The sequence below is a fragment of the Scleropages formosus genome, chromosome 1 (genome assembly GCF_900964775.1).
Source record: "Scleropages formosus chromosome 1, fSclFor1.1, whole genome shotgun sequence".
In the NCBI taxonomy this organism is placed as follows: domain Eukaryota; kingdom Metazoa; phylum Chordata; class Actinopteri; order Osteoglossiformes; family Osteoglossidae; genus Scleropages; species Scleropages formosus.
In genome coordinates this window covers 53,818,916-53,833,220 of record NC_041806.1, presented here as the reverse complement: position 1 = coordinate 53,833,220, position 14,305 = coordinate 53,818,916, and the positions used below count along the sequence as shown (strand labels likewise).

Genomic DNA, 14,305 nt, shown 5'->3' with positions numbered 1-14,305 from the left:
TGTTTTATTGTTCTTTTTTGGCATTACATTTATTCAATTAGCAGACGCTTTTCTCCGAAGCAACTTACAACAGATACTATGTAATGCTCTCAGCCCACACACCTTATTCACTGCGGTGACTTACACTGCTTACAATGGGCCACTCATCCATACATCAGTGGAACACACACACTCTCTCCGTGTCACTCCCACACTATGGGGGAACCTGAACAGCATGTCTTTGGACTGTGGGAGGAAACCAGAGCACCCGAAGGAAACCTACACAGACACGGGGAGAACATGCAAACTCCACACAGACTGAGTGGGGATCGAACTCACATTCTCTCGCACCACTCAGGCGATGTGAGACAACAGCAAGCACTACTCGCTGTGCCACCGTGCCACCCCATTATGCCAGGTCACACTGATTTACTTATTTATACAGCTGGGGCAATCAGAGTAAGTACCTCCCTCAGGGGTATTCTGGCAGGAATTAGACCGCTGGACCTTCTGACCGCAAGGTGACGGCCCAAACCACTGCACCACCTGCTGGCCCATCTACCACTTTTCATGTGTCTTCAGCACACAGGTGTCTACTGCATGCCTGCGTGGAACACGATGCCGTGTCGGCGCACACACACACACGCAGCGTGGAGCAGCTAAACTTCACTCCTTTGGACCTAGGAGACCAGGAGGAGCACAAGAACAAGGCAGTTTGCCACTTAATGCAGCCCACTTGAGTATCAAAAACACAGATCCCGAGCATCAATGCTTCTTCCTGTCCTTTTTTTTATTAATAATAATAATAATAATAATAATAATAATAATAATACATACATACATATACACATACATACATGGCTTTCAGTGGAAGTATGCTGCCATTTCATACTGAATTATTATTATGCTGAATTACTATATATACTGTAACGACCCCGTGTTACCGTTTTAGGAGGGAAACTGCTAATTGTAAATAGTTGCGTTGTGGGGAATAATGTTAAATGTGGGTGTGCAACCACTGGGGGCACTTAGGGGGAAAATGATGGGGTGATCGTGCCTACCAGTGTGTCGGGAGAGAGCCTGGGGGTGCTAAACAAACTGGGAAGGCTGGCTGTAGGTGCAGGTCCTGAAGAAAACGGGCTCCTCGGCCCAAGAGCATTATTTCCCTGTCCCTGGTGCTGGCGTTCAAATAAATCGTTCATCGCGAACGCTGCCTCCGTGTCCTTCTTCGCCCCATCCGAACCCACGGTGCTTCACACTGTGAAAAAATGTTGTAAGACATGTTATTACAGGGAGATGCCATTCCCAGCGCTCCTTCAGCGATGTCGACACCACTTTGCAGCGACAGTTCCCACATGTCGGGACATGTGCAGGCTTTGCGTTCGCTTCTCGTGCTCGTCCAGCACCTCTGAATCATAGTTTGGTTTGGATCAGCTCGACTCAAATAACTTCCCTTTCCTTGGAAGTCTGGCAGCAGATCTGTACGCGAACACTGGGGGACACATGGCCACCTTCTTGCTCTGGAAAGGGTTCAGACTTAGGGCTGCGGTGCAAAGAGCTCCAGAAGCTTCCATCAGACCACCATGACAAAACAAAACCTCTAATCTAAATAAGGAAATTACTGTGAAGGCTGTTCAGCTCTAGCGCAAAGTGTCCCAGACTGCGTCCGGCGTGCCAAGGGGGTCTTCGTCAGGCCCTCGAACCCCAGCTGTGGTCCACAACCCCTGAGTGAACCATATGAGGAGGGCGGGTCCTAGCCGGGGTCTCCTTAGTATGTCTCGGAGGCTGTGGTTCGAGAGCCCCTGGCCCTCCAGCACCAGAGCTGCACTCAGCTCTTCTGGGATGGGGTCCCCCCCCCCGCTCTGGCAGCAAGGTCAAGACTCCACAACAAACCAGGCCTTGGACATCGTTCCACTCCGGAGCCTCCCCTGACTTAGGAAAGATGGGTGGTTGGCTTTACCCCGGGGCCTATGATGGCACCACCTGGGAAGAGTTCCACACTTCAGAACCCACGTCAAACTTCAAGCATCCCCGATGGGTCTCCAATGGAAAGACAGGCTCCCAATAGACGGGTGGGTCACCAGTACATGGATGGGTCCCCAATGGACGGATAGGTGCATAGACTCTCTAGCTGTGCTCCTTTGGCCACAACTGGTTCTTGATGTCTCCTAACTGTGTTCACCCCCTGCGTGCCATCAGCCTGGGGGGGGCTGAAGTGAGCTCTTTTTAATAGAATAACTGGAATGTAACTCTTTAGCGTTAGGCACTTTGCACAAATGTGACTTCATCCATGTGAATGGGATGCAGAAAGGACGGTTGTGTTTACAAAGAAACCAGCGAGGAGTGTGACAGCATGACGACAGCCGGCAGGAAACGGTTTTGTGGTTGGCAGCCTGGGCACGTTGTGACGTACCGCGGGAAAGTGTCGCTGGCGTTTCACATGAGCTTTATTGCACTGCCCATCATGTATGATCGTAATCAAGTTGTCAATAACAGGAAATGAACCACGTTGTCCGGTAAGCATGCGGTGAATTTACTGCGTGGAGGAGCCGCTCCTGCACGTTCAGCTCAGCTCAGCTCAGCACCACTGACCGGACAGTGTCCGACACACGTGCCCCACCTGACGGCCGTGCCACTCGGTACTATGGCCTTTTGTGTTGGCACAAATTCACATATAATTAATTATTATCATTGGTTCGCTACCAACGTGGGTTCGAGAGGCCGCGCTCGCTGAGTTTGTGCCAAAACCACCGGAATTTTCCAGGTGGATTTCCACCCTTCCCTTTGAGAGACGTGGAACTGATGTGTGATTTACGGTATTATTCGCACATTTATCGGAGTTTCAGGTTTTTTTCCTTTCCTTCTTGTTTATCGAACGCATGTGACGTGTGAACACGAAGTTCTGGGAAACAACTTCCCCTTTCGCTCTCTGTCAGCCAGCAGCAGCAGCACCCCCGACCCCCTACACTGCGACACAGAGTGCTCGCCGAACACAGTGTGGTGATGCTGCGACTCCACCGTCACTGGCATCACGGCTGACGCTGGAGGTACTGGTGTCACCGGTATCACTGGGGTCACCAGTAACTGGCATCACAGTGTCCGTTTACAGGTCTCCCAGATTCGAACCCAGTACTGTGTTCTGAAGCACCACTACACACTGGGGCCACGTGAAGCACTGTGTCGGCACATGACTGCAGCCCACAAGACATGTGAAGCATCCAGATGTGAATCATGTGGAAGAAAGCCACACACACACACACACAGACAGACAGACACACACACAGACAGACACAGACAGACACACACATATTTACTGAGTACTGTCGCTCAACAGAACACGCACACGAAATATATAATACACTGCTTGGCCAAAAAAAGTCATCACCTGGATTTCACTAGGCAAATAGGTAAGAGCCTTCCATTGGATAATTACTGCAGTGATTAATATGTTTCAGCTGGCAATGAGTTATTAACCCTAACTGATGCAGTGAGTAGCTTCTTATTTCTGAAACAACCATGTTGGATGACATATTCTGTAGTCGTGGAAAAGATGTTACTCTGTTTCAGGAGGGTCAAATTCCTGGCCTGCATCAAGCAAAGAAAACAACTAAGGAGATTGCTGAAACTATTAAAATTGGGTTAAGAACTGTCCAACGCATTATTAAAACCTGGAAGGATAGAGGTGAACCATCATCTTCGAGGAAGAAATTTGGTCGGAAAAAAATCTTGAATGATCGTGATGGGAGATCACTTAAATGTTTGCTGAAATCAAATCGTAAAAAAACAACAGTAGAACTCATGGCTATGTTTAATAGTGAAAGAAAGAGCATTTCCACATGCACAATGCGAAGAGAACTCAAGGGATTGGGACTAAACAGCTGTGTAGCCTTAGGAAGACCACTCATCAATGAGGCTAATTGGAAAAAAAGGCTTCAGTTTTCTAGGGAGCATAAAGATTGGACTCTAGAGCAATGGAAAAAAGTCATGTGGTCTGAGTCCAGATTTACCCTGTTCCAGAGTGATGGGCGCATCAGGGTAAGAAGAGAGGCGGATGAAGCGATGCACCCATCGTGCCTAGTGCCTACCGTACAAGCCTGTGGGGACAGTGTCATGATCCGGGGTTGCTTCAGTTGGTCAGGTCTAGGTTCAGCAACGTTATGTGCCCAAAAAATGAGGTCAGCTGACTACGGGAATATACTGAACGACCAGGTTTTTCCATCAATGGATTTTTTTCTTCCCTGATGGCACGGGCATATTCCAAGATGGCAATGCCAGGATTCATCGGGCTCAAATTGTGAAAGAGTGGTTCAGGGAGCATGAGACATCATTTTCACACATGGATTGGCCACCACAGAGTCCAGACCCTAACCCACTGAGAATCTTTGGGATGTGCCGGAGAAGACTTTACGCAGCGGTCCGACTCTCCCATCACCAATACAAGATCTTGGCGAGAAATTAATGCAACTCTGGATGGAAATAAATGTTGTGACATTGCATAATCTTATCGAAACGATGCCACGGCGAACGTGTGCCGTAATCAAAGCAAAGGGCGGTCCAACAAAATATTAGTGTGTGTGACCTTTTTTTTGCCCAGGCAGTGTATATGTTGCAACAAAACACACCCCCCACGTGTAAAAGATGCACACAAGGATGTAAACTTGCACAGATACACCGATGACCGCATGCAAAAAAAAACACAGAAATAAAATATTGATATATTGTATCCCATTTGTGGGTCATACGTTAAATTATACGTACATACTGTACATATATACACACACGTTATTGTTGTCTCCTCACACTTGACCACTGCTCTGTGTTCAACGTGTTATATCTGTCCTGATGTACCATACTACCCACATTAATGTGTCTCTTTTCTAATAATAACAGTAAAAATGGGAACACAAACAAAACACACAAAAGCACAGACAAGCATGTGTTAAACATTCACATGAGGCAGACGTGCTCACACACACACACCCACACACACCCACACACACACACACACACACACACACACATAACTGTCATTAGGGATTTTCAGAGCTGGGTGATGAGCTTATGAGCACATGATGCGTGTGTGTGTGTGTGTGTGTGTATATAAGTGGTCAATGAGGAGCTCTGCCATACACTCTGTGTCCAGCCGGTCAGCATCAGAGCACCAGCCCAGTAGCCCAAGATGACCGCTTACCTGCTCCTCGCGCTGCTCGCCACCCCCCTCCTGCTGGTGGACGGTGAGACAACGTGTCTCTGTCTCACTTTATGGACTCATGTTGTTCTCGTCATGCTGTCCGATCCTCTCCTGTTCTCTCGCTGGGTTCTGGTGTGCAGCTGGCGGGTCAACAGTGTTACGCTGCAGACAAACTCTTGCTTTTGTGTTATTTCACAGTTTTTGTGTCTTTATATGCGATTCTGTTGTGAAAGTCTTACTAACTGCTGATACTAACACTGAAGAAATTGCGCCTGTTGTCCTCTAACTGCTGTAACTCCATCGCACATCCGTTTCACGTCACACATGTGGCGTCACCGTTTTACGCGACCGTGAAGGAGGTGCTGCTGATGAGGCCGCACGGGTCACCGAGCTCTCCTGTCCGTGCAGAATCGCGGGCCCTTAGCATGGGCCCCACCCGCCACTGCCTGTGCCACGGGTACGAAGCCAGGGTGATTCCGCCCCGAAGCCTGAGGAGCATCGAGATCCTTCCCAGGGGGCCGCACTGCAAGGCCACGGAGGTCATGTGAGTTGCAGAAACGTCCAGAACTAAAACGCCTGAAATGAGGTACTTTACTCGGAAGCATCATTTCGGCGCTGCTGTCCTGCAGCGGTAACGGAAGTAAGAGCTGCGACCGAGGAAGTGTCTCCATGTTCCAGTGAGCAGGGAGGAGAAGAAGCAGAAACGCTGTTTGTGACCTTTGTCGGCTCATCTGTCCGTCCACGTGTCTGTCTGTGTGCGCTGCAGCGCCTCTCTAGTGCAAGGCCACAAGGTCTGCCTGGATCCTACTGCTGCGTGGGTCAAGAGACTCATTCGTCTGGTCCTGGAGAAACAGAAGCGCCAAGCGAAGCGGTAAGAGACTTTTCTGTGAGAGCGCCTCCCTGCGGCCGCATCGCTGCCGTTCCTTGCGTGGTCTGCGCTGTCATCGTTAACAATACTGTCATCACATTATTATGATTATTATGATTATTATTCTTATTGTTGTTGTTGTTGTTGTTATACAGCTTATTGCATTGAACACACTATAACCACAAAACAGCTGGTCAACTGCAGGAGGACAAACTGTGCTCTGGGGACAGTGACACAGTATGACACATTCAGTATGGACAGTCACATAGTGGAGTACAGCACTACGGTATTAAGTGCATTAACACAGTACCGAGTACAGTACCACACCAGCGGCCCTTGCTGTTTTTGGTTCCTGCACTATTTCCTGTCCTTGCCAGAACTGTGGAGTTGAGCTGTGGGATCTGACCCTGTAACCTTCAGGATTTAAACCCAGATCCTTAAACACACTGAAAACTTTGCCCTATTGTACTATCTTTATACTACTATTGTACTTTGCACTATCAGTGCTATTTTCACTGATCTCTCAACTTCTCTGATGCGTCCCATATTTAACCGCGTTCTACAGAACGCTGGACTGAAGGCCAAGACCGGCCCGGTGCCATCTGGGGGCCCCAGCAGAGCAATGTCCCGGAGACGACATGGATGCGGTGCAGATCTGCCCTCATACTACACATTCTTCTTGCGTTTCTGAACTAAAAGACATGAGTCTGTGATGTGTTTGAGCCAGGTGAAATAGCGAGGTAAAATGGCCCAGCTGGAAACAATGCAGACGAACATTTGTGTTCGGTACCCGCGCTTCACGCGTAACGCTTGGATAGACAAGGACTAACACGTTAAAGCTGTGTTGATACAGCGTCTCAGGAGCACTGATGCTCCTTCCTGTCTGCGTAAGAATTATATGTTGAAATATTTATCAATATCTAAGGTTTTTCACTCCAACCTGTGTACATTATATTAATGTTTTTGCTGTAGGTTTTTAAGTCAATTTTTGCTTTGCTTGTGAATGAATAAAGAGAAAGAAATGGCAGGAAGCTGATATTTCCTGTTGCTTTGTCTGTCTCTGACTGGCTGCAGCGTCAACAGTCTCAGTCATTCTGATCGGCTGTGGTGTTGACAGTCTCGGTTGCCGCTCTGATCTGTGAAACAGCACTCATTTCCACTGTAATAAAGTCTCATGTATTGAGAACTTCCCACTGTTGAGCTCTAACGTTGTGTTATTTCCTCTTTGATATACACACTGTACACACTGGATACCTGCACTGTCGTTTGTTTTACACTCAGTAGGTTCAGTTATTCCTCCATAAACCTGTGAAAGAGTGTTTCCCTCATTACGCTAGAATCTGAAAGTACAGAAACAAAGTTAAACGGTGAACTTGAGAAGTGGCCATAAACATTGGAATGCAGTGTTAGTGTGCAGTGTTACACTGCCACTCTGTGGAGATTCGCGGTGTCGTCCTGCAGACGCTTACTGTGCATTTACTCATCTACCTACCACTTTTCTCTAAAGTGACTTACTGCATTTCACTTCTTACACTGGTTACGGGTACTTAGGGTATCAATTCAGGGTAAGTACCCTAACTCAAGGGTACTACAGCAGGTGGTATTTGAACCTGCAAAAGCTCGAGTCCAAAGATGGCAGCTCTAACCACTGTACCCCCTGCTGGCCCAGGTTGTCTCACAATGCAGAGTCCAGGGTTCAGTGGTCACACCAAGCTGACACTGAACTGAGTTACCAAACTGTCGTTACAAGGAAACACAAACATGTTTAAATACAGTAATCACACATTTATTTACAACCTGGACAAGAATAAAAAGCAGAATCCCTAGAAAGGCTTAATTCTTAAAGACATTCCAGAGAGAGACCAGCATCTTCCTCCCACCATGAAATGACCACAATGTGGCCGAACAGCGGACAACGCTGGGGGGTTGTGGATGTCGTCAGGGTCCACTTGGGGGCGTGGCCTCCAATAACTGCGGTAAGCCTCATGAGCAGTGTTGCCCATTCCCACAGAAACAGCAGGATGGCCACCTCTCCACGTCTTTGCCCAGCGCCATGGCACCTACAGTGGAGTAGAACCGCCAAGTGCAAGCGCTCTTCAGTGCTGCATTTAGGGGACGGTCTCTGGACAGACCTCGTACCCTTTCCCGGGGGGGACCCCCCTGGCCAGGGCTGCCGGCCAGCTGCCAGTGTCACAGAAACTGAGCAGGATGTCGAAGACTGGAAAACAGGGTAACACACAGCTATTTCTCCCCTTGTTCCTCAGTATACTGTATGCAGTACAAAAAAAAATGCACCCCACACACACACACACACACAAAGTGCTGCTGGTCCAATGAACTCAATTAATGAATTAATTTCAATGAATCAGTCATATGAAACCTGGATAAAGCTATTTACACCGATTTACCCAGTTACACAATAGGTTCATTTTTACTGTGTCAATTTAGGGTAAGTACCTTGATCCGGAGTACTACAGAAGGAGGTTGTATTCAAACCTGAGGCCTCTGTGCAGCAGTTCTGACCACTACTCAAACAGTCATTATTATTATCATCATCATCATCATCATAACACCTGGAAGTGTTACACGCGAACTGTGTGTGTGTGTGTGTGTACGGTATATGTGTGCATCATAAAATGTGAAAGCTACAATGCTGTACTCAAGGCCAGCTCACTCACCCTGGTTAATGGCCAGGACCTGCGAGTGGAAGTTCTTGCCGTTGACCCTCTTCACCATGTGCTCATCGATGGGCAGCCTGGCGCTGCTGACCCCTCCCTCACAGGCCTTCCGGTATGTCACCTTCTGGGGGGGAGGGGGTAGAACGCGAGGACACGAGGACATCAGCGGGGGGTCACCACCACCCACCACCTCCGCTCCTCTTTCGGCCTTCATCAAGTCCCGTTCAGCTCACCCCTACGGTTGGACCGTGGACATGCGCGCGTCCCGCAGCACACTGGGAGGCACTGGAGTACAGGATCACGGTATCACCAATTTACCATGGTGAAAAGCCCCAGGGGCCTTACCTTCCGCACACTCTCGTCCACCAGCCCCCCGAGGATGTACACCTTGTGTGGGTCGACCAGGTCCAGGGCTACAGGGACAGCAGAGAGCTGCATGAGCGGCGCCTGAGGAGCCTCTCGGCGGAGCTGCCGCAACCCATCCTATGGCAGGAGGACGAATGCCCCAGAACGCCACAGTAACGGGTTCCAAAACTACAAACGAGGGTCACGGGAGCCGAGGCTCGAGGAGTGGCGCATCTGCTGACCGCAGGCCTATCGGAGGCGCACGCGCGCGCACGCACCCTAAGAGGCTCCCACCTTGCTCGGCGTCCGGGGTCAGGTAGACAATGGCGTCGGGGGGGAAGAGCTCCAGGAAGCTGCGCTCCGTCACGTCCATCTGGGCGACAAAGAGAAGGTGCGAGGAGGTGTGAGGAGGCGCGGATACGGTCCCCGCGAACGCCGCGTGTCGCTCGTACCGCGTAGTCCTGGAAGCCGTCGTTCATGCGCCGACACTCCCGGAAGAGCAGGCTGTCCTTCCGCAGCCCCGCCAGGTACAGGTGGAAGGGCCGCGCCGCCCTGCGGTTGGAGCCGTACAGGCGCCGGATCTGCGCCGCCAGCCGGCTCGTCTCCTGAGGAGGAGCAAGTTTTTTTTTTTTATAATGGGGTAACGCTGGATCACTTGCACGTGCTGGGAAACGCTGCCGGCCCAGGCGCTGTGGACGGCTCGGCTGGGGACACGGCCGTCCCGGTACAGGACCCACCTTGGCCGACATGCTGTCCGACACGCTCAGGTCCACGCAGAGTCGCTGTCCCGCTGCTCGTGCGTCTGCGAGCCGCTGCCGGACGAGCGCTTTGGCGGCGCGCGTGCTGTGCCGCGTGCTGTGCCGCGCGCTGTCCTCCCCCCCGCCGCCGCCGCCGCCGCCGCCGCCGCCGCCGCCGCCGCCTGCGAAAGAAGCGTTCAGCAGCGTTCAAAGTAAATTCTCCGCGCAACACGAGCGGCTGCTCTGCGCGAGATCGGCCGCGCACGCCCGACACCGAGGGACGGAAGGAAGGGACGGACGGACGGACGGACGGACGGGGGAGGGAACCTGCTGTCCGCGCACCGCCCGCCTCCTCAGCTCGTCGCAGCTGCTTCCTCCTCCGCTTCTCGTCCGCTCTGCGGCTCCTCCTGGCCGCCAGCCTGCGCTCCCAGTTCCTCCGCTTCCGCAGTGCGTTCCTCTGCTCGGCGAGAGGAGAATGAGGGGAGATGAGGGGGGAGAGAGGAGAACCAGAGTCTCTGACAGAGAGAGAGGGCGGAGGAGAGGAGAGAAAGGAGAAAGCCTCAGAAAGGTGACGAGAAAAGGAGAGGAGGGGAGAGAAAGAAAATTTGAAAAGAGAGAAGGAAAGAGAAGAGGAGAGGAGAGGAGAGGAGGGCGGCCGAAACCCAGCCGAACGAACCCCAGCCGAATCCTGGCCGGCGGCGGCCACACGACACGGGGCACGGCAGACACACTCACGACTCAGTGAGTGAGTCAAAACGCGCCTCAGGCTCAGGAGCTGCGGCGGCGGCGGCGGCGGCGGCGGCGGCGGCGGCGGCTGGGCGCTGTACCCACAGAGAGGGAGCCGTCGAGCGCCTCCGGCCGGGACCTCCCGCTCCGCTCGGGCTCCAGCTCGATGCGAAGCAGCTCCAGCGCCTCCGCCGGAGGCTCCGGGCCTGCGCTCTCCTCCATGGTCCCCTGGACGCGGCGACACGAGCTTCCGTCGCTTTTCCGACGTCATTGCCGCGCGACCGGATGCGTCGCTCGAGCCCGCTTAGATGATGATGATGATGATGATATTATTATTATTATTATTATTATTATTATTATCTTTTCGAAGTATATTTTGCGTCGAAGCAGAACAGATTAAATAACACACGCACGCACCCACACTGTATAGATAGATTCATCCCGAAGGAAATTCTTTCTTGTGCCAGAGAAACAGAAAGATTGCTCAAACAGATTAACCACAACAATTAAATATAAAAGTTAAAAAAAAAAAAAAAAAAAGCGAAGTGGAAGGTAGAAAGTGACACAGCACATGATATTACACCTTCTATTACATTATTATATTAAAATTTAAAACAATTGCACATGAATGATCATATTGGATGGTTATGTTACAAGTATGTTGAAAGAAGTATGATGATATTGCACATAAATAATAATAATTTCACACAAATGATGGAAGGAGCTCAAAATCTTAACATTTTTTGTCCCCGATCAATCGACTTGAGCTTCATCATGGGCTCGTATTTATTATTAGGAACTTTAAATCATGTAACCAAGTTATTAAACCCGTATTGTTTGCGTGTCTCTTGACTTTTGTACCAACCAAAGGTTAACTTGCACAGACTTTTCTGCAAAAAGGTGCCTTTGATTATTTATTGTTGTCTCAGTTACGTTGAAACACAAGGAAGGAGGAGAAAGAAAGGGCTTCAGTTCATCATGTGTGAAATCCGCGTTCGCTTTCAATCTTTACCGGCTTCCGCGACACGAGAACACATTTACTGTGAATCGCTGTAAATCATGGTGCCGTTTGTTTCCACCTTTTCGACAAGGCAAATCACTCAGGGAATCCCTGTAGCTACACAAGTTTGTCCCTTTCGCATCCAGTTGCTTCTTGGACATTTTTCAAGGAAACTTCTTGTTTTACTCTGACGAGGTAAATTCCCGTGTGTGTCTGACTGGGGACGCGGGGGGGTGGTTGGACCGGGTCCTGCTCTCCGGTGGGTGTGGGGTTCGAGTCCCGCTTGGGGTGCCTTGCGACGGACTGGCGTCCCGTCCTGGGTGTGTCCCCTCCCCCTCTGGCCTTACGCCCTGTGTTGCCGGGTAGGCTCCGGTTCCCCGCAACCCCTTCTGGGACAAGCGGTTCTGAAAATGTGTGTGTGTGTGTGTTTTAGCTGTGGGGTGCGGTGGCGCAGTGGGTTGGGCCACAGTCCTGCTCTCCAGTGGGTCTGGGGTTCAAGTCCCGCTTGGGGTGCCTTGTGGCGGACTGGCGTCCCGTCCTGGGTGTGTCCCCTCCCCCTCCGGCCTTACGCCCTGAGTTGCCGGGTAGGCTCTGGTTCCCCACGACCCTGTATGAGACGAGCGGTTTGGAAAGTGTGTGTGTGTGTGTCTCTGACTAGTCTTCGACGTGATGTTTTCATCCCCAGTTCAAACATGATCTCTGTGCTCGTTCTCTAATCTCCGTGTTTCTGAGAGATACATTTCAGAAATACATTGATTGAATGTCATTCACTCTTTCATTGTCTCACTCACTCACTCTCTCTCTCTCAGCGTGTCTGCTTCATGATTATTTTACTGTCTCAATGTCTGAGTGTCTCGCGCAATAATAAGAGCTCAGTGTAATCGTGTCACCTGCCGCACTGGAATGAGTGTCGGGATGTTAAACTGCACATCCAACCAAACATAAAAAAGGAGCCTTTATTTTGCTCCAACCGTCAAGCTCTTTGCTCAAGTCTTTAATTACAGTAAAACACAGTGATTTCACGGCAGACGCACCTGCCTGGGTTCACTTCCAGAGTCAGGTCACGAGCTATGAATTCATAACCACAAAATTGATACGTTTTCATTTTTTTCTCATGTGTCTGGGAAGGCATTCCCAGTTACATTTTTTGTCCTTTACTAAGTTTGCACATGCTGTCACCCCTTTTTTATGACTATACTTTGTGCTTCTGTATGCAGCAGCCATCGTGATACACACTTTGTGGTGCGACCTGTTTGGAATAAAGTCACTCACACACACACACACACACACACACACACTGTCTGAACCACTTGACCCAGATGGGGTCACAGGCAACCGGAGCCTAACCCGGCAACACTGGGCGTAAGGCCGGAGGGGGAGGGGACGCACCCGGGACGGGACACCAGTCCGTCACAAGGCACCCGAAGCGGGACTCGAACCCCACACCCACCGGAGAGCAGGACCCGGTCCAACCCACTGCGCCACTGCGCCACCGGGCCCCTTGGAATAAAGTGATTAATTGAAAAAGATAAATAAATGTAAGGTTATTTTTTTAATCGTGCATGTGTTTATGAACCCTCTGTAAAAAGAGAGTCAAACCTTAGCCTGAATCAGTGAATGGGTCATGTGTCATTTAGAGATATTCAGAGAGAGGGACCTTCTTCTCCGGACAGCTACTTGAGGGATGCGAACCAACAACGTGGTGGTAGGAGACGAACAATCCGCCCTAGAGGCCCAGGTCAGTCGTCGGTGCTCTTCGTTAGGTGAGCTGCACGCATCTTGGGCGAAAGGGAAGTGTGTGAGAAACACGTACAGACAGGATGGACAGCACCGTGTCCAGAACCGCGTCCGGAAGTGCACGGCGTCCCATCGACGCACTGCCGCTAGGTGGCGCTCTCGCGGTACTCGCGGTACTCGCAGTACAGTACGCAGTACTCTGCAGTTTTTGGCTCCTGAGAGCAGTTCCCGAAAGACGAAAAGAACTTTTCTTTCCCCTGAATGTTGTAAAAAAGCAGAATTGAGCCACAAAAGCTTTGCAACCAACGAGGCCACATCTAGAACTGTGACTGTGGAGCCTCACGTGTCACGTCCTTATGCGCTTATTGATGGTTCGCACAACACGTGTTCGTTCCTCCTCGCGCTCTTTTCCACCGTAACATTACTGTACTTTACTACTGGACGAACGAGGGAGGGGCCCCGGGCCGATGCATTCTCCTGGCGCATTTGCCGATTGCTCCTTTTCCCGAAATGCAACACTCTTGAATTAGCGATATTGAGGGATTGAGGGAAAGACGGGAGTGTTTTCGCCAGAGCACAGTAGTAGTACTGTACTGTACTGTACTGTATATAAGCGCGGAGGCTCTCGGTTCTCTTCTGGCTCCGTTGTGCTGGAACCACCTCCCACTCTCACTCAGAACTGCTGAACCTCTCCCTCTGTCCACATTGAAAAAGGTTCTCAAAACTCACCTCTTCCTTCCGAAATCACTTTGCCCGTCATCTCACGCACCATAACTTTATGATCATACACGATAAACCTGTACGCAGCTACTCCCGTATTGTACATGAATGTTTGTGTATCTGGGGGTGCGGTGGCGCAGTGGGTTGGACCACAGTCCTGCTTTCCGGTGGGTCTGGGGTTCGAGTCCCGCTTGGGGTGCCTTGTGATGGACTGGCGTCCCGTCCTGGGTGTGTCCCCTTCCCCCTCCGGCCTTACGCCCTGTGTTGCCGGGTAGGCTCCGGTTCCCCGCGACCCCGTATGGGACAAGCGGTTCTGAAAATGTG

General features: G+C 50.8%; 2 protein-coding genes across 2 annotated transcripts; one reads left to right on the top strand and one right to left on the bottom strand.

The window, feature by feature from the left end:
• The first annotated feature begins 5,076 nt into the window (after positions 1 to 5,076).
• Positions 5,077 to 7,226, top strand: LOC108921001 (interleukin-8-like). Its single transcript, XM_018730186.2, has 4 exons — positions 5,077 to 5,213; positions 5,579 to 5,714; positions 5,937 to 6,041; positions 6,604 to 7,226. The coding sequence occupies exons 1-4, from the start codon at positions 5,159 to 5,161 to the stop codon at positions 6,614 to 6,616; spliced, it is 309 nt and encodes a 102-aa protein (XP_018585702.1). The 5' UTR covers positions 5,077 to 5,158; the 3' UTR covers positions 6,617 to 7,226.
• Positions 7,227 to 7,815: 589 nt separating this feature from the next.
• trmt10b (tRNA methyltransferase 10B) lies at positions 7,816 to 10,795 on the bottom strand. The gene is made up of 8 exons (XM_029256878.1): positions 10,630 to 10,795; positions 10,125 to 10,255; positions 9,799 to 9,952; positions 9,514 to 9,666; positions 9,356 to 9,434; positions 9,062 to 9,129; positions 8,717 to 8,840; positions 7,816 to 8,256 (listed from the first exon to the last, which is right to left on the bottom strand). The coding sequence occupies exons 1-8, from the start codon at positions 10,744 to 10,746 to the stop codon at positions 8,147 to 8,149; spliced, it is 936 nt and encodes a 311-aa protein (XP_029112711.1). The 5' UTR covers positions 10,747 to 10,795; the 3' UTR covers positions 7,816 to 8,146.
• Positions 10,796 to 14,305: the final 3,510 nt, after the last annotated feature.

Excerpts from the sequence above, each read along its gene's own strand:
- LOC108921001 (XM_018730186.2), top strand. The coding sequence starts at position 5,159 with ATGACCGCTTACCTGCTCCTCGCGCTGCTCGCCACCCCCCTCCTGCTG. Across the intron at positions 5,214-5,578 it reads CCCCCTCCTGCTGGTGGACG|AATCGCGGGCCCTTAGCATG; the intron begins GTGAGACAACGT and ends CTGTCCGTGCAG. Across the intron at positions 5,715-5,936 it reads TGCAAGGCCACGGAGGTCAT|CGCCTCTCTAGTGCAAGGCC; the intron begins GTGAGTTGCAGA and ends TGTGCGCTGCAG.
- trmt10b (XM_029256878.1), bottom strand. The coding sequence starts at position 10,746 with ATGGAGGAGAGCGCAGGCCCGGAGCCTCCGGCGGAGGCGCTGGAGCTG. Across the intron at positions 9,953-10,124 it reads GGCGGTGCGCGGACAGCAGG|CGGCGGCGGCGGGGGGGAGG; the intron begins TTCCCTCCCCCG and ends CGGCGGCGGCGG. Across the intron at positions 8,257-8,716 it reads GGTCCTGGCCATTAACCAGG|TCTTCGACATCCTGCTCAGT; the intron begins GTGAGTGAGCTG and ends CCTGTTTTCCAG.